Source organism: Notolepis coatsorum (genome assembly GCF_963971535.1).
Source record: "Notolepis coatsorum genome assembly, chromosome: 10".
Taxonomy (NCBI): domain Eukaryota; kingdom Metazoa; phylum Chordata; class Actinopteri; order Aulopiformes; family Paralepididae; genus Notolepis; species Notolepis coatsorum.
In genome coordinates this window covers 59663500-59690233 of record NC_140174.1, presented here as the reverse complement: position 1 = coordinate 59690233, position 26734 = coordinate 59663500, and the positions used below count along the sequence as shown (strand labels likewise).

The 26734-nt window shown below is 43.5% G+C and overlaps 1 protein-coding gene across 1 annotated transcript in view; it reads left to right on the top strand.

The window, feature by feature from the left end:
* The first annotated feature begins 498 nt into the window (after positions 1 to 498).
* LOC311235347 (pantothenate kinase 3-like) overlaps positions 499 to 26734 on the top strand; it is a 102464-nt gene continuing 76228 nt past the window's right edge. Inside the window, exon 1 of the mRNA XM_084322782.1 lies at positions 499 to 1102. Within this exon, the coding sequence (XP_084178908.1) occupies positions 805 to 1102 (298 nt within the window). The 5' untranslated portion in view covers positions 499 to 804. The remainder of the gene's footprint in view (positions 1103 to 26734) is intronic.

Genomic DNA, 26734 nt, shown 5'->3' with positions numbered 1-26734 from the left:
TTGCTTGTACAGTTTCCCCCACCCCACCCCGCCTACCCAACCACACACCAACCCAACCACCTCCAATGTACAGTTTCTACGTCAAATGTATACTCTTTTTAGACTATTTTTGTATCACAAACAGTACTGTATTTGTAAATCTGGTAGGCTATGTCATAAATGTATAGATGTAGGAGCAGTACTGTCTATCTGTATGTCGTGTATGTCTTGTTATGATGAATTGAAAATGGGGGACCCTGATGTAAACAAGACGAAAGTCTTTCTCTGGTCTGCATCCCCTTAACAATTGTGTGTGTATTGAGCTGTACTGTATTGTACCCATTCTGCAATCTGTTAATAAAGTTTTCAATCAATCAATCAATCAATCAATTAGCCCAGAGAAGAGGCGTGAAACGGGACACTACTGTAAAATGACGCAAGCTAGCTACCGACTGTACTCGGAAGCAAACTACCGCAGAGAGAGGGGGGGGGTCGAAGAACGACCGACAGTGACCTCAAATGATTGTAGTAATCGGCTCGCCGACATTATTATTATTGCTACATCGTGTAATTAATTTAAATGCGACATTGTTACAACGACGAGTTACTTCCGGAATGGAATCGAACTGATGTGAAATCGTTAGCCGAGGCGTTTAGTAAACACCCCCTTCCTTCGTGTGGAAATTCCGGTTTATTTCCTCCTTTTGACAGACAGACGGACACAGTGCCGCAGACATACTACTGGCCACTGCACGGCTAGCTGTGGTGTCTCTTTTCTCACGACTACTATCTCTCTTATCTTCGCCTACACTACAACACGAAACCATGGATGACCACCATGGCGGACCCCACGAGCAAAAACGACCGTGCCACCAAACCAACGGGTTTCACCCGCCTCAGACCGGGGCTTGTTGTAATGGTTTCACCGGAGCTACCGGTAGCGGCAGCGAAGATACGGGCTCTGGTGGCTGTTGTAGCAGCAGCAGCAGCGGCAGCAATGGAAGCCATAATGGTTTGGAAAGCCTCCTCCACCACCACCAGGAGGAGGGTCAGCGGAATGGCTCGCCGGCGAAAAGATGCAGGATACGGAGGAGAATGGATTCGGGCAGAAAGAACAGACCACGTAAGGCTGATGCTTGTTGTTAATAAAAAAATATAGGCCCAGCGAACACTAGATATTACGAGCGTTATTGTGTTTCTATTGCAATTGCAATGTCGGTGTCACTGACTGACAGTAGCTGTCATGGGGCTGCATGATATACATCAATACATGTAATAGCCTAATACTACTACTACTAGTACTCCTACTCCTACCTAATACTATTTATTAGCCCATTTATTTAGCCTATAAAGATAATTATTCTATGGTCAGCATGTTCAGGCATTTGTGCTCAAGATGGGCAAAGTTGCGTCCAGCAAGGATGGCATTTACAAGGGTAAATTTGCCTAATAATATGAGCCTATTCTGTAAGGAACAATAATTATTGGTCGGTCTCATAGTGATTAGCTCGGGGAATTTAATTACTTTGTGATTTGGATATGTTTAATTTACATTATAGACTATAGAACACGGTGGAAAATTAGGACCAGTGTAAACACTAACACACCTCTGTGGTTTCATGTTTGATGGCAATCCAGGGGGTTGTTCCCCAACAGTAATTAGACTATTATAATAGAATAATAGAGAAAGATTATAGTTGCATTATACCCAGAGTAGCAGTACATACACTATCTTCTTCAGATTTAAAGAACAGTAATGTCCCATGCTCAATTTCACTTTATAACAATGTTTCACCCAACTTCCAATTATGTTTGTATGTATGACAGTGTTATATATACCTGCTCTGTTGACGTGTGTGTGTGTGTGTGTGTGTGTGTGTGTGTGTGTGTGTGTGTGTGTGTGTGTGTGTGTGTGTGTGTGTGTGTGTTGTATTTTACTCCTGTGGTTGCCATGATGCTGTGTCTGTTGGCCGAATGTATGTCAGGAGGAGTGTGTGTGTGTGTATGCGTGACCTGTTGCTGTCTACCTGAATGAGGTGACAAATGACAGTCACTTGGGCAGTGAGTCGACCTAGTTTGCTTTGACCTGGCCTGCACAAGGTGCAATGACGACACACACACACACACACACACACACACACACACACACACACACACACACACACACTATTGGAGACTCCACTTTTCATAATGAAATATGGTTTCAATAAAAGATAAAAATATGAAAATGTATGTACTGTATAACTTCTAATTTATTTCTATTCAGGTGGTGACAATCCCATTGTGTCTTACCACACTAATAGTAAATAATAGTATTTCGAATTTTGTCAAACAAAGACACAACAAGTTCATAAAAATACTCCCTATGACCAATAGGGTTAGAACAACGAGAACACACACACACACACAATACAGTGGACACTGGCTTTGTGGGTCTGTTGACTACTTGACTGGTCAAACGAAGAGAGTGAGGGAGGGAGGGAGAGAGAGATGTAGGGAGAGAGGGAAAAAATTGTGAGAATGAGAGATACAACTCTATAGGCTATACAAAAAAAGTTTCAACCCCTAAGAATGCAGTCGGCACAATGACAAAACAATTGTCATTTTTCACTTTTTTATCCCTGTGTCGGAATGTTCTGAGATACTTCTATTCTGTTATGTTATATTTTCTCTGTTTTATTCTTATTTTCTTCAATCTATTCTGATCTGTTTCGCCTAGTCTGACTCTATTCTATTCTACTCTACTCTTATCAGTCACATTAAAGGCGTTGTACTAATCTAGACTCATTGCGATTCCTGGCCACTAGTTTCAGTGACTGAATCAGTAGCTACCACAATCACTCATTTGTTTCATTCTAACCACTAGACCTCTCTCTCTCTCTCTCTCTCTCTCTCTCTCTCTCTCTCTCACTCTCTCTCACGCATACCCCTCTCTCTCTCTCCCTCCTTCTCCCCTCCCCTTTGTTATTGTGAGGTCTTTGGCATGCTTGGTCGAGCCTCTTCATTGGTCCAGGCAGAGTCAGGAGTTGTGTGGAAACCCTGCTGCCGATATGATGGTCAGCCGGTTTCATCCAATCAGCTCTCAGCACTGCTCTTATGGGCTGGGCTGTAGGCAAGGGAGGCAGAGGCGATTGGCAAGCTACAGGGATCTCTTGTGCTCCCCCCACTCTATCTCTCTCGCTCTCTCTATCTATCTCTCTCTCTCTCTCTCTCTCTGTGGAACAGATATAAGTGTCAGTATGTCACTAAAAGACAGTCTGGTTTGGAAGAATCTTGTTCTGACTTGCTGCACCACGACAGGACAAACATAGAAAGGTTAATGTTGTGTTATCTTTTCTTCATTAAGACAATGCAATGTAGTGAAAGACAGGACAGAGAGAGGGTGGCCTGCTGGAGTTGGATTCAGAGCTGTAGCGTTGGGAGTACGTAACCTGGTTGAACCACCAGAACAGTCTCACACTAGCTGACCTCTCTTAAGGCCTAAAGTCTATGGGACAGTCAACCCCTATGACACACGTGCAGTATTGTATTGGGCCACCGGCAATTAGGACAGCAACTGACTATGAAGCTGATCGTTAAGAAGCCAGGTAAGGTACTTAGTATGATATTTATTTTGTATCATTTGGAATGAGGACCATGTAGGATCCACTACATTAATCTATAGCCACATTGTCACAGAAGTTATTCAGCACCTACAACACGATCTGTCTTCCAGCGAGACAGGGGAAGACATTTTCCAATGTTTCTATGATTGATGACACTAGCCCATCCTATTTTTTTCTAACCTAGAATTACGTGGAATAAGCATGGACTTTAGCAGGTGAGTCCACACACAGTCACACACAGTTCTCATTCGAAAGGGTTGGGCTCATGTGAGGACCATGTAGACTCAACCACTAAATTACCTGCACATTTCACGTAATCCCAGACCCTGTCCTCTTTTCTTGATCCTTCAATCACAACTGTTGCTTCCCTCGGACAAACAAAAGTTGGTTGGGTCTACACCCTCATTCCAAATGTGTCTTTAATGAGCATATTGCAACAGTTTGGCATTTTCTTCTGTTGGGAAAATCACATGGTCCTTATGTGTTGAGTAAAGGGGCGACGGTGGCCCAGGAGGTAGCGCAGTCGTCTGGTAATCAGAAGGTTCCTGGTTCGATTCCGGCTCCTCCTGGCAGCATGTCGAAGTGTCCTTGAGCAAGACCTTGCATGGTTGCCTCCGTCGTTGGTGTGTGAATGGGTGTGTGAATGGGTGAATGTAAGGCATACATGTTATAAAGTGCTTTGGATAAAAGCGCTATATAAATGCAGTCTATTTACCATTTTAAGTCACAACTCTAGAGAGCCCATGATGCCGCCGTCTGACACACTTAATTATTTAAAGATCTCTTTTTTATTAGATTAGGTTTGGTTTTAGTTTTATCTCCATAGCCTACTTCCGCTTTAGAATCAAAGCAACATCTACACAATCATAGGGAATTTAGCCTAAATTCATAATCATCATCACTGTGTAAACTAATATTCTGCAGGGAAAGAAGATAAGGAGATAATTATTTATTCTTGGTCGAGATTGGGCAGCTGGTTTTAAACTGTCTGTAGTCTGTACTTGTACAGATACCTTTTTATAATGGGTTTACCATCTCAGACTTTACTCAGGTCTACAAGGTTCAACTTCATATCACAGATGAGATTAAGCATATCAGACTTTACTCAGATCTGCAAGGTTCAACTTCATATCACAGAGGAGATGATAACTTTTACAGTGTTATTATCACGCATGTCATGTTAGCTAACGGGAAATGTGATTGGACGCCACAACACTAGCAAAACAACATATCGCTCTGCATTCACGGTATTCCATTACGTCATCACCACAGAGACCAAGCCATCTTGGTAGGCAAACAACCGGTGATTGTAATCAAACAACAGGTGATTGTAACGTGTTTATGGCATTTTTAAGGATAGGAAACGCATGACATGGCCATGAGAATACTATGAATACAGTAGATATGCTGTTGTGTGAAGTGTTGGAGTAAGCAGATCGTAGAGAATGGACTGAGGCGACGAAAATACGTTGTTGTTGATTACTTTAAAGCTACTGAGGTTAAGTGCAAGAAGGTTTAGTGAAGCCACACATTATGTCATTTTCTGCAGGTTTTCAGAAGACGGGTGAAGGAATGAGAAGGGAATAACTTGTGAAAGAAACCGTACTAGCTAGGGTTGAGCTACAGTGGCAGTTCTGGTCACACACATTCTACTTCAGAAGGAGTCATTGGCCATAAATTGACAGATTATTGCTTTCCGTTGTTTGTTTTGAAATAATTGTATGGTTGCATGGTACCAACTGCATTGCTATGTAACGTAATAATCCTCTCAGTGATTGGCCGAACAAAACGTGATGTAGTTTAAGTTTGTTTATTAAATATCACAATAAAATACACATACTTTACGGTGAAATGCTTGGTTCTGTATGAGCCCCTGAGAGTGTGCTTCATACAGTAAAAAAAGGTAAGTAAAAAGTAAGTAAAGAGGAATATACAATATATATATATATATACAATATACAGTACAATATACAATCTAATGTACAACCTAGGTACAGTCTAAGTACAGTGAGTAAAAAATTTGTAAACAGTGAGGTACAATGCATAAAATGAGGTACAAAACTTTGAGGTAAGGTGCAATTGCAAATCAGGTATGAATGTAGTGCAAACCAAATAGATAAATATAATGTAGTGTTAAAGTGTGTAAAGAGTGTTAAGGTGAGTGTTTGTTTAAAAGTGAGTGTGTGCATGTGGATGTGTGTGCAATGAGTGTAGAGATGATGGTTGTTATAGATCGTATAGCTTTACGCTCTGCTCTTTATGGAACTATCCCTTTATCCACTCTAATAATGAATAATTTTCTCCACATGCACACACCCATCCGCCTGGCCACACCCACACCCGCTCCTCCATATAAGCGGGGTCGTGGCCACACCATCAGCTCCTTCCCTATTTTCACCACCGAAAAGTTTCTGTAACACACCACTTTAACACTTTGGTCGCCAGGCTTATATTCATAATAAACCATCCCACGCCAGCTCTATTTGTCTATGGAGAAGTTCCCCTTCTTTGCAGGGCTATAACTTTTTAAATTATATTGCTAAATTGACATTACTATGGCCCATTCAACGTCAAGTATCTATTGTTCAGGGTGTAGCAACGTTATACTTTTTCATTCACATATTCATACTAAAATACGGTCTAAAGTATAAGTATGTTTTTATCGTTTTCTGCAGCATTCTCCAGAACGTGATTTATAGCCCTAAATGCATTATATTGATGATCAAATACAGTTTGATAGCGATCTGCGCGAGAAAAAAAATTTGAAATGGACGTGCTTCTAGAAGTTACTACTTATCATCTGATGTTGACCGGGTGGGGGGGGGGTCATTTATAATTCCGTGGCCAACGTTAGATGATTCATCTAGTGTGGGTGATATGATCATTAGAGCAGTTTGTATCGAACACGTTAAAAAATAACGCTGAAACTTACCGTAGCTTCCTCGTAGCGTTGGGCGATGAGCGTGGAGCAGAAATATTCCTATTATGGGATGTAGAAATATGCGATCCATCTCCAGGTTGTATAATACAGGGCTCTACACTAACCTTTTTCCCAAGGAGCACATGTGCTCCTAAATGAAAAAATTTAGGAGCACACAAAGAAATTTAGGAGCACCAAAAAATATTTAGGAGCACAGTGAAAATATTTCAAGAACAGAGTTTATTATTTTTTTCAAAAATAAATGTATATTTGTACTGTGCGTGCATGTGTGTAAATTAGCTCTTGCTACAACCCTGCATGTTTACATTTTGTATTTTGTACTTGATGTTCATTAACATGTGCTGTCCCTATCAAATAAACTATCAAATCAAACTACTGCTACAAAAGGTTCAGTCACTTAACTTTAGCTTTTGCCCCTTTTATGCATACAATGCCTATGTTTTGGCTGTGTTGCTCTTCTAGAAAAATAATCCTTTCAGGGTTGCCTATTGAAATACTGTACACCTCCAGTACAGAAACATTGTTCATGAGTTTGCGTGTCAGGTAGACCATTGATTGACAGTCGAGTCTGCCAATTACATCACACCGTTTGCACTCCGGCCGTCCGGTGCTGCAGCTGGACCCCATTGCCCATCTCTGCTGTTGATAACGCTAGCCAAGTTATTATACACACACAGGGAGCGAAATTGGACCCAGCCACCCGCCATTTGCGGGCAGTTTTTACATTTGGCATGTGCCACTGAGAGGTCTGCCCGCCGTGTGACGGGTACCTTATAGTCATGTAAAAAAAAAAACACGACAGTCGCAGTGTTTGGCAACCCCGTCTCTCACGGCGCGTCATCTCGTTGGCTTGTTTACCAACGTGACATCCGCGACACGCTCTTCTTCTGCTCTGTCTCTGCTCTCGCATGAGGGCATGCTGAATAGGGCCCAGCTGCAGCGCCGGAGAATCCATCTCGTTGGCTTTTTTACCAACGTGACATCCGCGACACGCTCTTCTTCTGCTCTGTCTCTGCTCTCGCATGAGGGCATGCTGAATAGGGCCCAGCTGCAGCGCCGGAGAATCCATCTCGTTTGCTTGTTTACCAACGTGACATCCGCGACACGCTCTTCTTCTGCTCTGTCTCTGCTCTCGCATGAGGGCACGCTGAATAGGGCCCAGCTGCAGCGCCGGAGAATCCTTGCATGCTGAATGTAGAGTTTAAGGTCCAGCTGCAGCGCCGGAGAATCCTTGCTGGAGCTGGAGGCTACTCGAGTATACACACAGACAGTGGAGCTGTTTGCAGATAGCGAGCATTTTGACTTGTTGCGTGGTGGCGATGTTTTGCAGATAATACAACTACAAGTATGATTATATAATATATATATTTTATTAAAAAAAAATTTTTTTATATAAAATACATTTATTTATTTTTTTAATCAAAAAAAATTTGGCAGGTAAGAAATATGCTTGGCGGGTAGATTCTTCCCATCTACCCGCCACTGGCCGGTGAGTCAAAAAGTTAATTTCGCTCCCTGTACACACAGATACACAGTGGGCCAGTGACTTTGGTGTAGGGGTGTAACAATGCATCGATCCTAAGGGGGAAATTCAACTGCATCGATTTGAAAATGTTAGAATAGATTATCCCAATTTTAATGTGTACACGTTATGTTATTGTCATGTCCGTTACAGCCAACACACCGACATACGCTACTGCATCAACGTTATGATTAACAAAGCAAGGCATTCGTTTTGTTGCATTAACGTTATATTACTATTGCTATCGATAAATCTAGGTGTTCTAAAATCTATTGCTATTGGTAAGAGAGAGACTATAATAAGTTAGTGTCTCGGAAAACGAGAGCCCTGATCGCAATGGCAGAGTTTCAGGAAGTAAACAAGCAAAATGAGAGCTTCCGATTGGTCATTTGCTTTATTTCCCATGAAACCAGTCACTTCACTCTACTGTGATTGGACCGTTGGCTTGAGTGCAATGTGGGACTTGTAGTTTTTTAACGATTCTCAGCGGCGAAATAAAAAGTACGACTGAAGCTGTAATCTGCATTCGCACACCGTGCGCGTAATTTACTTTTGAGGTTCGCACACACATATTTTTAGGGGCATATGCGAGCAATATGGTCGCACTGTAGAGCCCTGTAATAGTATATACGTCCAAATCATGTTGTTTATCGAGTTATTGGTAACTGATTGCTATCCATTGTGTCTAGCTCGAGTCCTGGGACTATTAGCGAGTGATCGGACCGAATTGGAATGAGCACCAGCTTCCGTTTCCTGTTTCCGGTTTGGGCGATCTGCCGATCGGCCACCAGATGGCGCTCTTGAACCGTTGGAGAGTTGAGAGGGGATCAACAGTAGATCTCAAGTCTCCGGGGGAGAAATATGATTGCGATCACAGATTTTTTAAATATTGATATCAAAGACGTGGTACGGCGTCTTTGGCAGAATGAGCATGGCGGGGAATGACGTGGTAAGGCGTTTTTGGCGACCAAAGTGTTAAGTTTAGTGCCGAAATAGTTGTTGGAGAGGAGCTGCGTTGACATTGTATCTTTGTTTTCTCTCTCACTATTTTTCAAGAAAATAAAGCGATAATGTCTTCACTAGGGATGCACCGAATTCGGCCACCGAAAATTATCGGCGGAAAATGGTTAAAAAGGCTCTTTTGGCTTTCGGCCGAAAGGGTTTTAGCACCGAAAATATATCACAGAATGTCAAAGAACAGGGATACGTAATGTTTGTAACCGAAAGTGTTGTTGTGATGACGTAATCAAAACGTGCAACGTGTAACGTGAGCAGCTTGGCAGCTCTTCCTGCGTTCTGCAGCCTGTGATAACTAACTCCTCTTGGGAGTCGCGCTGTTTCTATGTAAACTCTGCGACCGTGAGCAACGCATCCAATAAATGCGTCTTTAACATGCTTTATATCCTCGACATTACTATATGCCCGTCGAGGTTAAAACATTTTGAACTAACGTTAGCGTTAAGCTAGCTGACGCTTCCATTCCTCTTTGACCCGTCTCTTGTAAGCTACGTCATCCCCCGCTAAGAGTCATGGGAGATGTAGTAAATACAACAGTCCTGTGTGTGTCTTTATGCAGATCGTTATGCAGTTTTAAAGCACCTTGGCTTTGTTCTGAATGCACTTTGTTGTAGTTATCCTACAGAGAAAAGAAAATACACTTGACTTTAATGCACATTTTGTTGTATGCAAAGAGAAAATGTTTAAATTGTACAATCTTTCAGCAGTCAGTCTGGAATTAATGTATGCATTCAAAAGTGCTGAATAAATGTTTTATGGGCCCATAATAGTGATTATTAATATTATTTAAGTTAAGTTTAGCCATAATAATGTCTTTTGCCATAATCAGGTAGCTGAAAAAAAAAAAAAAAAATACATTAAATATATATTTATTAGTGCTGTCGGGCGATTAAAAAAATGTATCTAATTAATTACAGGATTTGTAATTAATTAATCTAATTAATCGCATTTTAATCGCATAACCATTTTATGCCTGATATTCTATATTCTATAATCATATTTCAAATTGCATGTGTCCGGATGGCAGAATTCAGTACTGTATCTACAAAACCTTCTGTTTAATCATCTTCCATCTATTCATTTGCTTAGATTTTTCAGGTCTGGTCAATTTGAGCATAGTGTTATTCACAGTCAAAGATAAAAAAATATTTCATTGATATTCTCATTTGGTTCATTACAATTTACTCTAGCCTAGTAACAGACACAGTATTTCTGACACTGGGAATACATTACCTGAGATCCATAGATGTCCCTAGAATCAGATACCAAGAACATGCAAATGGACCATATAAAAAAAAGTCTGTAAATGGGTATTCTATGTTCTTATGGAATGAATGAGATAAAAAAAATATATAAAAAAAGAAAAAAAACCTTTTCTTTTGTAATAAATTTTTAGTTAATTTTCATAACGCGATAATTTGCTGTGTAATTAATTAATCTAATTAACGCGATAAACTGACAGCTTGTCAGGCGATAAAACGATAACGATAATCATCGCGATAAATTATTTCCTCGAAATAAACATGAAACGTGGTCGCAAAGTTTCGATATATCGATTTTCCAAGCTTGGACCAAACAACATGCATATGATCCAGTGGCGGTAGGTTGCCCCCTGGTGGAATATAATAATCTATGCACTGGGCCGTGATTACTGCGTAGAAGAATGTGCACGGACTGATGACGACATCAACTCGAGACATTCAGTTGGTGGTTAGAAATCACGCGGCATAGGGGCGCCCTCGTGGCGCATACCATAGTGCCTCGCGCAACTACGCGGCCGACCCGGGTTCGATCCCAGCTCACGTCGTTATTTGTCGCATGTCCTCCCCACCTCTCCTCCCGTTCGCCCTCTCCTCTGTCGATCCTGCGTGGCCAATGAAAGCTGTAAAAATGCTAACAAATATATTAAAAAAAAATAAAAAAATCACGCAGCATAATAACAAGAAACATTCATTCAGACTGTGTTGGATATAACAAAATGGATTTATATGGATTATGGACTTGGACACATTCATGGAGAATTCAAGCCGGGTCCACAACGCTTCTCAAAGGGGGGGAGGGGGGGGGGGGGTGGAGCGGAGCGGAGCTAAGTTAAGTTAACAATATACTCGTTATCACCATACATAACGCTTATATTGAAACACGTTGACATTAGGGCCGTTCTTTCAACCTAAAAGTGCACTCTCTTCACCTCGAGCCTAAATTCCTTAGCGACCCGTGTTACCAAGTATACAAACCAGCGCGCACATTCGAGACACACAGATATGAAACGAGTCATACAGAGCGTATAACGGAGGCTGACATTACAGCAATATGACTCACAAACTCACGACAGTAGTACACAACTACACATACAGACGCACAAAATGTATTCTGCATTGATCAATAATCATAATCAAAACCCATCAAAACTTAAGCCATTAAACCAATGTAGTAGGGATGGGTACCTTTCACATTTGAACCGATACCGGTACCGGTACCTGTGAATCGATACCGGTACCCAACGGTACCTTTTTTCGGTACTTTAGTCTCAAGAAATTTAATTTACCTACCTCAGTCGTAAAAAAAGAAAAATCCAAACTTCAAATAACTACAATTTCGACAGTTTTCGGCTTGTCATTGCTCCGACTGCTTTGTTGTTGAATCAAGTCAAATCCTAAGTAAGCAAATATTGTGCGTGTGAACGTTGACATGAAAAGAAGTAAAACATTTTTTTTTGTATCTCACTTGATTCGATACTCGGTAGTACCGACGTGTTTCGGTTCGGTACCTCAAAAGTACCGAATTCGGTACCCATCCCTACAATGTAGTGAATCGCGAAGCCAATACGCACACACACAGTCGAACTGGAACGCTTTACCAAACATACACTACCACCAGCATTCATATCTCATACGTTCATCTTCCAATTGCTTAACCATAACATAACTTACCGGTAACCAAACAACGTGTCCCTGAGTCCACATTCATGCACGAAATTTCAAAACGTTAGAAAAACGCTCCGTTTCCCGATTCCTCAATCATCCAATGTCTGGAAGTGGGCCCATGGTTAATAAACGGTCCATAACCGCATTCTATAGAAGAATAAGTCTTTATTTATTGTGCAGATTAACACATGCAAGATGAAAGACCCAACGGAACATGCGCGTTGCGTCACCTGCTCAGCGCTGCTCTGCTCTGACTGAGAGAGGGAAAGACAGACTGCCCTGCCCTCTGCTGGCACGTGCTGTGCACTACAGAGTTGGCGCACAGTCTGTGACGTCACGGTATTGAAAATCATACCGTTGGTATTTCGAAATACCCTGGTATACCGTAATACCGTCATACCGCCCAAGCCTACCCGTGATATAGACTCCTCCTCAGTGAAGTAGTAGCTTTGTTTTCCTGGGGCCGTGATTCCGAGTCTGCGGTTCGATTCCCCGGGTCTCTGGAAAACGGATACCCTCTGCCGCCGTGCTGGCCCCGTTTCTTCAAGACAAAAACACCCGGCACGAGGGATGCGAGTTTGCTGTTTTCATTATAGGAATATCTCCGAGCTCGAGTCGGCTGCAGCCCACGTACAACGAGGGGCTTACTGCCGATGCCGCTGTGTCTGGTAAACACCGTTCTTTTTCCCTTTTTTCTTCGGATAAGAAGAGGAAAAGACAGCGGCTGTCAGAAGTGTTGGCCTGTATCGCTATTTCTCACGTTATACGGCTTCAGAGTAGCTGCTTAGCTTGCTACTGCGTTAGCTAGCGGCTATCGATAGCCGGTAGAAGCTAACTGTTAGCCAGTTAGCTGCTAGGCTAAGTCGTTAGCTGGCGGCTACGCTCGGCTGGAAACGTTAGCTTGATGCTATCAGTTAGCCTGGAGTTAGTTGTTAGCTTATGCTACAACCATTGGCGCTAGCCGTGATGAGGTAGCGGGCCCTGGCACTCTGACTACGGCGTCATCTCTGGCAGAAGATGTCATCGGGCCTGCACCATGACCTGCCGCAGGAGGGGGGTGTCGCGCCGGAGCAAGGCTCCAGCCTTCGCCGCTTCTGGCCCTGCCAGCGAGAGGCCTCGTCAACGTGGTAGACCAACCTGTGTTTGCGGCCTTTTTCGTCCTGCGTACAAGGTGCAGGTAAGATGTCCATTGAACATTACCCCACTCTTCCTTCCTCCCCTTCCCGAATGTTTTGATTAATAACGAGGCTGGCGTGCATGATGTAAAGCTTTTACTCTACAGGTGAGTATGTGCTTCATCTGCCGCGCCATGCACCTGGTGTCACGGCTCTGTTTTTTCTTTTGGTGTCGTATCAGGGGTGAGGTGGTGAGGGGGGTGGGTGAAATTATTCCCCGGTTTGCCCCCCCCCCCCTCACAAGTCTAGCAGCAGCCAGCTCGCGCTGACAACAGCGATGTCATTATTAGACCGGCTGCTTGGTGAAGCAACGATGAAACAAATGTAATGATTGTTTCGTTCATCGCATAGGCTATTTAATTTTAGTCTATTTTAATACAATTCAAATAATCTAATTGTGCTTAGAGGGAATTATTTTCACCGGACATTATGACCGGAGAGATTAAATATGTCTGACTTCAACAGATTTTGCCGGTCAAATACCGGTAATTACCGGCTAACGGAAACGCTGGTTCGCACATGAGCCTGAAGCCGTGTATAAAGCCAGTTTTTTGCACAAACAAGGTTATCGTCTGTGGCTGGCGTGCAGAATGTGAAGCTGTTACCCTAACAGGTGTAATGCGCTTTCATGTAGCGCCAGGGACCGAAACTAGAGAGCGCCACCCGCCATTTGCGCTCAGTTTTTACATTTGGCGCCTCCCACTGAGAGGTCTGACCGCCGTGTGGCGGGCAATCAAATAGTCATGTGAAAACCGAAAATCATGATCCAATTCTTTAGCGGAGTTCTCACTCGCTGTCTCAGCACAGACATGCAGCGCACCGCGCACTGCTGCTGCTGCTGCTGCTCCTACCCCCTCTCCACCTGTTTCTGTATGCCTGCATGTAAACAGAGGCTATTGCCTCCGAGTCACCGTGACGTTAGTCTAGTCAGTGTGGGACCTTCGTGAGATAACGTTAGCTACCGTTACAAAATGACCCAGTCAACTATTCACTTAGTTTAATACATGAGGCATTGTGTAACGTTATCCAGCCGGCTAGCTACTGATAGCTCCAGACATCAACAAATCCTCCAGCAATAGTCCAGTGCATAATACCTCCGTTGGCTAGGTAGCTCACTAGTCACTACGAAATGTCGCAGTAAACTAAATAGTTCACTGAGGTGTTGTCCCAACGCCATCCAGCAGTAGCTACAGATAGCTCCTGGCATCAATGTCCTACAACAACAACATGTGTATTCGAGTCCCTGGCTTACATCGCATGAGTGAGGGCTGCTGAATAGGGTCCAGCTGTAGCTCAGGAGAATCCTTTTGCATGCTGAATGTAGCGTTTAGGGTCCAGCTGCAGCGCCGGAGAATCCTTGCTGGAGCTGGAGGCCACTCGAGTATACACACAGACAGTGGAGCTGTTTGCAGACAGCGAGGTGGCGATGTCTCGCAGATAACACAATCACAAGTATGATTATATAATATATATATTTTATTAAAAAAAAATTATATAAAATAATAATAATAAAAAAATGTATCAAAAAAAAGTTGGCAGGTAAGAAATATGCTTGGCGGGTAGATTCTTCCCATCTACCCGCCACTGGCCGGTGAGTCAAAAAGTTAATTTCGCTCCCTGTGTAGCGCGCTACGACTGGTGTCATGGCTCTGCTTTGTTGTTGCATCGTATCAGGGGTGAGGGGTCATAAGGGGTGGACTAATAACCCCTCCCCCCTTTACTGATTGGCCGGGAGGTGGGACCTCCTGTCAGTCAGTCTCCCTGTCGGCTGAGGGGTCAGCGCGTCACAGGGAGGGGGAAAAACTGTTTGTTTTCTGCTCTGCTCTCTATTAAAGTGTGTATTGGGCCGTTGGTTGGTCACTTGGCCCAATTGTTATTACATGTATCTTTTTCAATTGTTACTCACGTAGAGGTCTCTCTGGGGGAACTTCTGTCTTCCCCTCTTATGTAAAGAGCAGAATTGACAGACGCGTCATATGAGACCCGTGTCTGTCTTATAGGCCGGCTTCCTGCTGCTCGTCCCAGACAGCATGGAGGAAACGTTGTCTGGTGTTTCTTATTAGAATTCGCCATCGATATGTTTCGGGTTCTCGACGTGCATATAGCACTGGCCCTGGGTGCTTTCCATGTGGAACCACTTTATGGCTGGCGCGCCTTGGTTGCCCAATTGGCGGAGGCCGTAGAAACGGCGTTTTCTATGCGGGCGGCTGGGAAGGAGATTTTATCTCTACCGAGCGCCAGTGCACTAGGTTAGACTTGACGGCTCACGTGCATCTCCGGGGGGAGATGACTGAGTAGATCAAAACATTGGCGGAGGGGTCTCACGCCCATGAGGTGGGCCACCAGGAGCAGTGCATTCGCGTACTGACCGTCTTGGTGGCGCCCTCTGATGTTTTAGATCGACACGCGTACCTACCCCCCTCTTAGGACTGGGGATGGCGGCGTGACTAGGACGCGGGACTGGTTCTGGTCGTGCCGGACCAGGTCAGTTAACCCGTTGTCCACCGGGGCGCAGATCTGCTGTTCTGGTACCCCGAAGGACTTTGTGCTTTTCCGGGGGGAAAATGCCGGGTCGGGCCGGGCGTCGCGGGGATTGATGTCGTGGATGTGTGTGTCATATGTATGCCACCACGGGTTGCCCTAAAACAGCGACGTGCTTGGTCCATACTGTGTTGTACCTTGCGCTGTGTTAGGGGGCTTGGGCCCTCTCCATTTGTTTCACCCCTCCCTCCCTGCTAGGACGGGGCTGGGAGGGGGCTGTCGGGGAGGTTGTTGTCAACTCCTCTAGGCATCCCTGTGTAGGTCCCGGTCCGCCGGGCCCAGGTCCGAACTCGTTCTCGTCGACCTGTTGGCCTGGGTTAACCCTTTGAAAACTGAAACACTTGTGCTGCTTGTATAGCCTGTGTATACACGCAGGTATGTTTCTGAGTTTTCTTTGTGGGTTAAGGGAACAACCGCCTCCTGTTACACTAAACATAGGGGGGTGGTTGGTTCTCCGGTGTATTGGTAGCAGAGTCGACTCTCGGGTTGAGGCCGCGCTTGACCCCGTCTGCCCTCACAGTAGATCCCTTAGGCGCCTGTCTAGTCCGCAGTGCTCCAGGCACAGGTTGAGTTCTGCTCTTGGGGCCTGTTGCCTGGATTGAGGGATCAACCTCCTTGGGGGTTGTCTCCCCGGCACGCCGACTGGCCCCACAGTGTTGTGGGGGAGTAGCCTCTTGTAGAGTGCTTCAGAGTGACGTGCCGAGGGGTTGTCCTAGGGCTGGGACCTCCTCCGCGCTCCGCTGCTACGGCCTTGCCACAGGGTTGGGTTCTTGACCTTCGACCCCGTGATGTTGGGGGCTGTGATGGAGGTGTTTTGCTTCCCGTCCGTTCCCTGGTGGCATGTGGGATGCGCGCCTGAGTGGTCGCGGGTCCTTCTGAATGAAGGTAAGTCCCACGGTCTGCTCACCCTGTGTGTTTGAGGTGCTAAACCCTCTTCGCACAGTCGGATCCGATCCCCTCCCGTCCTCCACTAGGGGGGTCCTGGGGGCTCGGGTCCTCCCCGGTTCTGATGGTTGTGGGGGGCCTCAGCGGGTACATCTGTCGAGCTTTTCGCTCTGCTCAGCTCCAGTGTTCCATAAAGAGCAGAGCATAAAGCTATACGATCTATAACGTAAGGTTATCCTATAACCCTAGTTATGAATATAGCGAGCGTTCTGCTCTGACTCACTGAGGACCCCGTGGTCTTCGCCTTCGCGGTGAAAGACTTGGGAAGGAGCTGATGGTGTGGCCACAACCCTGCTTATATGGAGGACGGATGTGGGTGTGGCCAGGCGGATGGGTGTGTGCATGTGGAGAAAATATTCATTATTAGAGTGGATAAAGGGATAGTTCCATAAAGAGCAGAGCGCTTGCTATACTCATATAACTAGGGTTATAGGATAACCTTACGTTACATGGAGTCATTGATGTATCTGTCAGTTGAAAAAACCTATCCGGTCTAAGCTTTCTGTCAGTCAAAATGTGTAGAAATCTAGTCGAGGGACAGGTGCATCATCAGTCCTGTATCAAATGGACACTCATTGATCAATTATAATAATAATAGAAAAAATAACTTATTTAGACGGACACCGCAGATTACTGTGTTCGCCCCCTAGTGGTAAATGGACTGCATTTACATAGCACTTTTATCCAAAATCGCTTTACAATTTATGCCTCACATTCAACTATTCACTCACACATTCACACACCGACGGCAGAAGCAACCATGCAAGGTGCCAACCGTTTTAGCAGTTTAGGTGTTAAGGACACTTCGACAGGCTGCTGGGAGGAGCCGGAATCGAACGAGGAACCTTCAGATTACCAGATGACCGCTCTACCTTCTGAGCCACTGTTCGTCCCCAAGTTATTAATATTCAACAAACCTTTGGCTGCTAACAAATAACATTTTCTGGTCGAGACTGAGTCTAGTTTGCAGATGAGAAAGTTACATTCATACCCTATAGACAATGGTCCTCATTCTCGAATGGACATACGTAAAAGTTACCAAGGAATTCCTTCGTAACTCGATTTACGGCATTCTCGAACCGCTTCATATTGTAAATTCATTGTAGGATTTACGAACTTGTGCGCCCGTGTTTTCAACAGCTTTCTCTGGGACAAGTCATTGGGGATTGCCGATACTACAGACATCCGTGGAATTAAATAATTATAATGATAAAATACGAAAATATTTGTATCATTAACAATTACCTTTTGCATTTATAGTCCTGACTCAATGAGGCATTGTGAGCATTACACACACACTGCAAATGAAATAAATAAGAACTAAACCGATCGCCGCAGATATAGCTACTGTATAGTGGAATATAGGGATGTCCCGATGCGATCACGTGATCGGGGCCGTTCATGTGATTTTCAGAGGATCGGGATTGAGAAAAAAAGAATGAAACAAATTTAAAGTTTTATTTTATTCAACAAACATGACCATGTTCACGTCTTAAACTCATACTGAGGCCTTAGTTTTGGTTTTAAATTACATATCATCATTCATTTATTTATTGTCACACAGAGCAGAAGAATTTGCCAAAACAAACACATTTCCTTTGATTTACACCGTCGCACGACAGTGACGTTTGCCGAAAATAGCAGACCTCACAAGGCGTCGCTCCCGAAACACCGGCAGGTCCACCTGATGACTGGAGCAGCTAGACAAAATGTCAGAAGTTTGGAAGCATTTTAAAATGTAAACTGAAGCCAGTCCAATAGCCAGTTGCAATGTTTGCAAGGCGGACGTTCCGCGTGTGTTCAACACGAACAATCTAATACGTCACGTTAGGGCTGGGCGATAAAACGATAACGATAACTATCGCGATAAATTATTTCCTCGAAATAAACATGAAACGTGGTCGCAAAGTTTCGATATATCGATTTTCCAAGCTTGGCTCCGTTCAGCCTCGGCTCAGCACACTCACTAACAACAACCAGCGTTACGTGATGACGTACTTACGCACAACAGCTAACAACCAATCAGTGAAGGTGATGGCCGAGACCCGGAAGGAGGTAGGACTCACTCAACAACAAGGCTTGCTAGGCTAATTAGCTTGCACGGCGGCGTTTTATATATTTACGTGCCGAGTATGTGTTTTTTTTTTATTCTGAGGCCACGTTTATGGTAGTGTGGGATATACAGTGGACGCCGTTTCAATATATTGTGGCGGAAGAGAGTATTTTAGTGTCATATTTAGCACATTGTCATGGAATACAACGCTTAGAACCAACAGGCTGGCTAGGACAACTAGCTTGCACGGCACTGTTTTATATATTTACGTGCCGAGTATGTGTGTGTTTTGAATTCTGAGGCCACGTTTATGGTAGTGTGGGATATACAGTGGACGTCGTTTCAATATATTGTGGCGGAAGAGAGTATTTTAGTGTCATATTTATTGTCATGAGATACTCCGCTTGTCGGCTAACGTGCGCAGACTGATGACGACATCAACTCGACTTGAGACATTCGCAGCAGCATAAGAAGTTAATTAAACTTGACGGACATTATATCGACGATAATTATCGATATCGAATTATATGAAAATAATTTTATAATTTTATCGCGATAACGTTTTTGGTCATATCGCCCAGCCCTACGTCACGTTAACGTTATGTGACTAGAGCGAGCAAAGGAATGGGGGACTGGTGCTCTGCCAAACAGCTGTATTGAATGCCTCGCTTGAATGAAAAACGTTCACCTGGATAACGTCAACATTCGCTTTGTGAGGATTATTTGTCGGCGTTTCAGACCAAAATGGACCAAATCATTACGTAAGTCGAACACTGTGAATGTATATACTAATGTGCAAACAGATTGAAACTTTGAATATTCTCAGGGGATCAGGGTGAATGTAATGCGAGCTGCCGCGCTCGATGGGCTATTGAGGGAACAGAGGAGCTTGTCTCGGTTCGCCAGTTTCTGACAAAAATGTGTCAAATTGGTTACTAATGTGAAAGATCGGATCGGGAAAGATCGGTATCGGCAGATACTCAAAATCACATGATCGGGATTGGATCGGGAGCAAAAAAATGCGATCGGGACATCCCTAGTGGAATATACTGTATTAACACATTGAGTGCCACGCCCCTTCCGGGAAGTGCATCTGGCCTTACCGTCCATTAACCTAGAGCCATATGAAATCCATTTAATTTTTTTCCAAATTCCATTTGATTTCCCCCCAAATTCAGTTTTTTCATTTTAATATTTCAGAATTCTGTATTTTGCCTTTTACGCCCATTTTACCATCATAAATAGTGTCTAATAAGTGGGAATGAATAAATGTCCACAATTTAATAAGATATAACAGTCCATTTAATGTTTTTAAGTGCTGCAACTAAAAAATACAGTTCAATTTTTCAAATAATATTGTGACAAAATAAAAATACACATTTCAAGTGTAAACAAGATACAGCTAGCTACTTTTATCACAATGTCAGTAGCCTAGCTATATCTATTATATTGTGATGGAATATAGTAATTCATAATTTATGCACCTTTAGTTTATTTCATTTATAAAGGACAGTGTGTAGGCCTACTGACAATCATTTGCAAATAGATGGGTGCACCAGATTTAGCAAGAAGCTATAATTTCCATCTATAGTCCTATGTACTATAACGTTACATAGCTATTTAAATCACAATAGTGTCAGTGATTAGCCTCGCCCTCTAGCTGTATCTATTGTGATCACCAGAGATCATCGTTAGAGAGTTGGTGTGTTTTGGGAAGCACAGTCCTTGTTCCTGACATGGCTTTTGAAGTGATCTTCGCATGTGTTTTTGCGGGTCCAGTCCACGGTATGTTGACAGAATTTGCAAAACACCTTATCGACTGAAGCATAAAAGTCATTAGGATACTGCTCTGCTCTGAATTTAGGGCTTAGTGCGGAATTTCTTCCGACGTTAACGTTAAAGACGCACCGAAGCAGCTAGACGCTTGGATATTTCTCTGTGTTGTGTGTAACACACTGTAGTGTCCCCGATCATGTTCGCGTTGCACCAAACGTTCCATATTCTCCCGAACACGGAATTTCAGTCCAGATTAGGGCAAATTCTGCAATATTCCACGTTTTACAGTTGATTCCATTTTTATTGGTCAATTCCGCAATTCCGTGAACGCGGATTTCATATGGCTCTACATTAACTCCATGTAAACGCTCACCTTGTTTGTAGAGCTAAACCTATATTTGATATTATAGCTATGGGTCTAATAACGCCGTCGATTGTCAGTGAGTTGCTTCCAGTCAACGTGCAAAAAACAGATGATTTTTTTAGGGATGCCCCGATCGATCGGCCACCGATCGTTATCGGCCGATAATCAGTATAAATATGCGATCGGTGATAATGCTTTATTTTTCGCCGATCGTCAAAGCCGATCTCATTCGCTGAGTTCTGTCTCAGACACCGGGTGGTGCGGGGTCTGCTCCTCCCTCCCGCACGCATGTAAACACGGGTCTAGTCTAGTGAGACGGGACACGGGAGGACGGCGTCGGCGTCTCCCTGAGCTAACGTTAGCTTAGCTACCGTTACAAAATGACCCAGTCAACTATTCACTTTTAGTGTAATACATGATGAGGCATTGTCTAACCGAACGGTATCTAGCCGGCCAGCTACCGATAGCTCCTGATATCAACAAACGCTCCAGCAAGTATAGTAGAGATGTGTATGATACCTGTTAGCTGTTAGCTGTTAGCTCATGTTAGTTCACTGTTCAAAACGAAATGTCCCATTGAACGAAATAATTCACTGAGGCGTTGTATTAACGTTATATATCCGGCTAGCAGTAGCTACAGATAGCTCCCAGTCCTGATATCAATGTCTTATAACACTGATTCGATGCGTATTCGAGCTGAGGGCTTGTTGAGCACAGTTAAGTAACGTTATACCAATAGGGTCCAGGTGCAGCTCCGGAGAATCCTGGCCGTAGCTCTGCTCGAGGCTACTCGAGTATAGGTCCAGCTGCAGCTCCGGAGAATCCTGGCCGTAGCTGGAGGCTACTAGAGTACACACAGACAGTGGAGCTTGTTGCGTGGTGGCGATGTCTCGCAGATAATACAAGTACAAGTCTAATTATATAAAATTATATAATTTATTTTAATCAAAAACGATCGGTATCGGATCGGTATCGGCCGATATGGCTCATGACGATCGGTGATCGGTATCGGTGGCAAAAAACGTGATCGGGGCATCCCTAGATTTTTTTTATCCGTACATTTCCGTTTTATACTGTTTTGAATATGAATATAGTTTGGGTGCTTCTGAGTAATTCCAGGAGAAAGACGCGAAAAACAGCATTTTTGTGTAATTCAATAAACACGTTGTCATTTTTCGCCTGATTATCGAATCTTCCTGAAATCAACGCTAGATGATCATTATTATGTCTTCTCGTGCATACATGAAATGGGCCCTGGAGCGCGGCGCTCCCCCCCCCCCTCCTGCACCCAACGGTAAACAGCCACACACAGCACACACAGACAGCTTCAATCGCGGTAGAAAATAATATCAGATCAACGCAAGATTGGATATAGAGTCCTTACCTGGTCTCTGATGTAATGCAAAATAAAGAATCCAATTATCTGATCGCCATTCCAGTTATCCACAGCGATCCTGTCTCCGACGTTATAGCGAATAAAAGAAATACCGCGAGAAAAACGTAGTTCTACGTTTCCGGCACTCGACCGTCGGGCGACAGAAACGTAGTTCTATGTTAACGGCACCCAAAGGGTTAATATGCCATATATACTGTCTTCTTCTCTATGATATTATTTATTGTTGGTTTGATGTATTCCTATTGCTAGAACTAAATAAATGCGTGGAGAAACAGCTTAGTGAGGCAGCCTCAGTGCATGAGCACACACACACAGTATGTGCAAAATGAATCGTCCCAGCAAAGTAGGCTTCTATTATTCTAATGACTTGTTTTATTAGGTATTATAGTAGTAAGTCCTACTGTAGAACATGACATATTAGCATGACAAGCGCTGCAGCGCACAGTCGTTCAGTATTGACATTACTAAATGAGATGTCTGGGTTTCATCACCTGTGCATTAGGGCTGTCTTAAATACTTCGAAGCTTCGTTCGATGAGCATGGGATTCGAATATAAAAATAAAATTCGAATATATTAAAAATAATAATAATAAAGAAAATCCAAATATTTTTAAATTTTTTGTGCAAAATCAACTCTGCCTCTCTTTGTTAACTACAACAAGCAATGCTGTTTGTTATTTAAGATGAGGTCAGACTCGGCACTGACATATTTGTGTTCATTGTGCTGCTTTTATAAAGCCTCAAATGACTGCAATATTTCATGAAAGCAAAGTGTTTCGTTTGTCTTAAGATTTAAAAAGGTTTAAACTTTACAGCACTGACAAAGTTGAACAAAGTGCTGTATTTCTTTTTTATAATAATATAACATTTATAATATATATTTTTTTATCTCAAAGCTTCGAATTAAAATCGAATCTCGGCCCCGAAGCTTCGAATTCCAATTTTCTTTTTCGAAGGTCAGCCATACTGTGCATTGTATGTTACTAGTGCACTTTACTGTTACATTTGCACTCTGGTTGGATGGTGTATTATACTTGTACTCAGGGAGCGAAATTAAAGCCCGCCAAGCGCCATTTGCGGGCAGATTTTACGTTTGGCGGGTGGGACTGAGAGGTCTGTCCGCCATGTGGCGGCCAACGAAATAGTCATGTGAAAACCGATCGAATAACATGATCCAATTCTTAGCGGAGTTCTCACTCGCTGTCTCAAGCACACAGACATGCAACGCGCTGCTCCTCCCTCCTCCAGCCCCTCCCAACCCCATGTAAACAGAGAGGCTAGAGTCGGGCCGGGCAGTCTGCTGACTGCTCTAACGTTAGCTACCGTTACAAAATGACCCAGTCAACTATTCACTTTTAGTTTAATACTGAGGCATTGTCCGTTATCTAGCCGGCTAGCTACTGATAGCTCCCGATATAAACAAATGCTCCAGCAAGTCTAGTAGTGCATAATACCTCCGTTGGATAGGTAGCTACCTAGTACACGTTAGCTTCAGTAGGGTCCAGCTGGAGGCTACTCGAGTATACACACAGACAGTGGAGCTGTTTGCAGATAGCGAGCATTTTGACTTGTTGCGTGGTGGTGATAACGTTAGCTACCGTTACAAAATGACCCAGTCAACTATTCACTTAGTTTAATACATGAGGCATTGTGTAACGGTATCCAGCCGGCTAGCTACGGATAGCTCCCGACATCAACAAATGCTCCAGAAATAGTCCAGTGCATAATACCTCCGTTGGCTAGGTAGCTCACTAGTCACTACGAAATGTCGCAGTAAACTAAATAGTTTACTGAGGCGTTGTCCCAACGCCATCCAGCAGTAGCTACAGAAAGCTCCTGACATCAATGTCCTACAACAACTAGGGCTGTCTTAAATACTTCGAAGCTTCGAAGCTTCGTTCGATGGCACAAGCTTCGAACATTAAAAAAAAATCGAAGTTTAAAAAAAATATATATATATATAAATTCTTTTTTCAAAACGTTTTTTTTTCAATTTTTTTTTTACTTCGATTTGTGTGTGTGCGTGTGTGCGTGTGTGTGTGTGTGAGAACTACCCATCCCAGTTAGGACAGCCGAATCCCGTCCAATCTTTCGCCGTCGACTAAAGACTCACTTCTTCAACCATTATCTGAAATGATAAAAAAAAAAAAAAAAAATCTAACCGTGACTAACCTTACTGTCATGCACTTTTCCTAATAAACTAACCTACACTGTAACACGCAACACTTTGATAAACATTGTTACTCAGCTGATAGAGTTGTACCCTTCTTGCTGTCTTGTCGTACAGAACTTGTAAGTCGCTTTGGATAAAAGCGTCAGCTAAATGACTAAATGTAAGTGTGTGTGTGTGTGTGTGTGTGTGTGTGTGTGTGTGCGCGCGCATGGGGCCATTGGGTGGGGCCGGGGGACAAATACACTGGAGGAAAGTAACCCAGCTCAGCACTGCCCAAATTATATCATCACTATTGCCTGTTTGAAGGATATCATCCTCAAATACATATACACCTACATGCCTTGTAGAATTCCACACATAAGAAAGAAAGATACTGGGATGAATAAACAAAATAGGAAATAAAATTTAGATAAGGTGCTACTGAGATGTTTTGGTGAGTTCTTTGTTTTTTTGTGGAAGTTGCCCTTCTTAAAAATGCATGAACATTCACTGATAATTGGTCTGTAGTGGAGTCTACAAGGTCTACATTGCCGGACCATGTAGAATCCGGACCTTGTAGACTGACATAATTCTGTGCATAGTTTAGTCTACACAGGCCATATTTCAAATAATCAAAATCTTACTTCATTCATCTTAAACATTCTTGATTTGGGGGATTGGTAGTTCCCATGAAATCTGAAGTTGTTCAAACGACAACAGCGATCCACCTTGAATTAAATCACACAGCTGAGTGAAACCTTGTTGGCTCAGTCACGAAAGGGGCTACTTAATTAATTAATCCAACCCACTTTATTTATAGAGCACATTTAAAAACAACAAAGTTTATGAAAGTGCTGTACAAGTCCCACAACATAAGATAAAAAAAAATAAAAATTATTTAAAAAAAAAAATCGAAGCTTCGAATTAAAATTGAAGCTCGGCCCGAAGCTTCGATTGCCAAAAAAAGCTTTGAAGGTCAGCCCTAACAACAACATGCGTATTCGAGTCCCTGGCTTACATCGCTGCTGAATAGGGCCCAGCTGTAGCTCAGGAGAATCCTTTTGCATGCTGAATGTAGCGTTTAGTGTCCAGCTGCAGCGCCGGAGAATCCTTGCTGGAGCTGGAGGCCACTCGAGTATACACACAGACAGTGGAGCTGTTTGCAGACAGCGAGGTGGCGATGTCTCGCAGATAACACAATCACAAGTATGATTATATAATATATATATTTTATTTAAAAAAAATTATATAAAATAATAATAATTTTTTTTATCAAAAAAAAGTTGGCAGGTAAGAAATATGCTTGGCGGGTAGGCTTGGCGGGTAGATTCTTCCCATCTACCCGCCACTGGCCGGTGAGTAAAAAAGTTAATTTAGCTCCCTGCTTGTACTGTATAATGACAATACATTTTAATCTAATCTCATTTTGAGATCAGTCGCCACTTACGAAGACCGTTTCACATGTTCAGGAACCCGGAGGAGGATTTTTGTAAATGTGTTAGTATGATATTTTTACCAAGATATTTACAAAGGTACTTGTGAACATGTTCGAGAATGAGGACCAATGTCTTGATATAGACTTTTTCAAACTTGACAACTTAATATTCTAAATGGTTCCAAGTTTATTTCCTGTTGCAGTGTTCACTAATATACAATAGCTGACAGGGAATACACTTGGGCCTAAGCTGTTTCCCTAGCGACGGCATTTCACTGAAAAGGTCTATAGCTTGGTCCAACCTTTGGCCAAGTCGGTAACATTCATTCATGTCGTGTAGACCTTTGGTTATTTGCTTGGTATATCTAAATGCCCTATTTTCCTGCTTGGTTCAAGTGCAATACTCTGTTCCCTAAGTCTAGCTTTGCCTGTCAGTCTGTCTGCATTCTTCTGTCGGGAGACAGCCATTCAAGACCTGCTGCACCCAAACAGACAACTATTATTATGTACCTAATGGAACAGGAATGGTTACTCGGATACCGAATCCTCCCCCCTGACCGACCTTTCCATCTCAGTCGAGAATGCAGCTGTGACCGCGTCCGCGACCGCCAAGAACCTTGGTGTTGTCCTCGACGACCAGTTGAACTTCTCTGCTCACATCGCAGCGACAACCAGAACCTGCAGATTCCTCCTGAGCAACGTCAGAAGGATCCGCCCCTTCCTGACAAAAGAAGCCACCCAACTCCTCGTCCAATCAACAGTCATCTCCCGCCTCGACTACTGCAACGTGCAACGCACTGCTCGCTGGCCTCCCGGCCACTGCCACCAAGCCTCTTCAACTCATTCAGAACGCAGCGGCCCGCCTGATCTCAAACCTACCGAAGTCGGCCCATGTTACCCCACTTC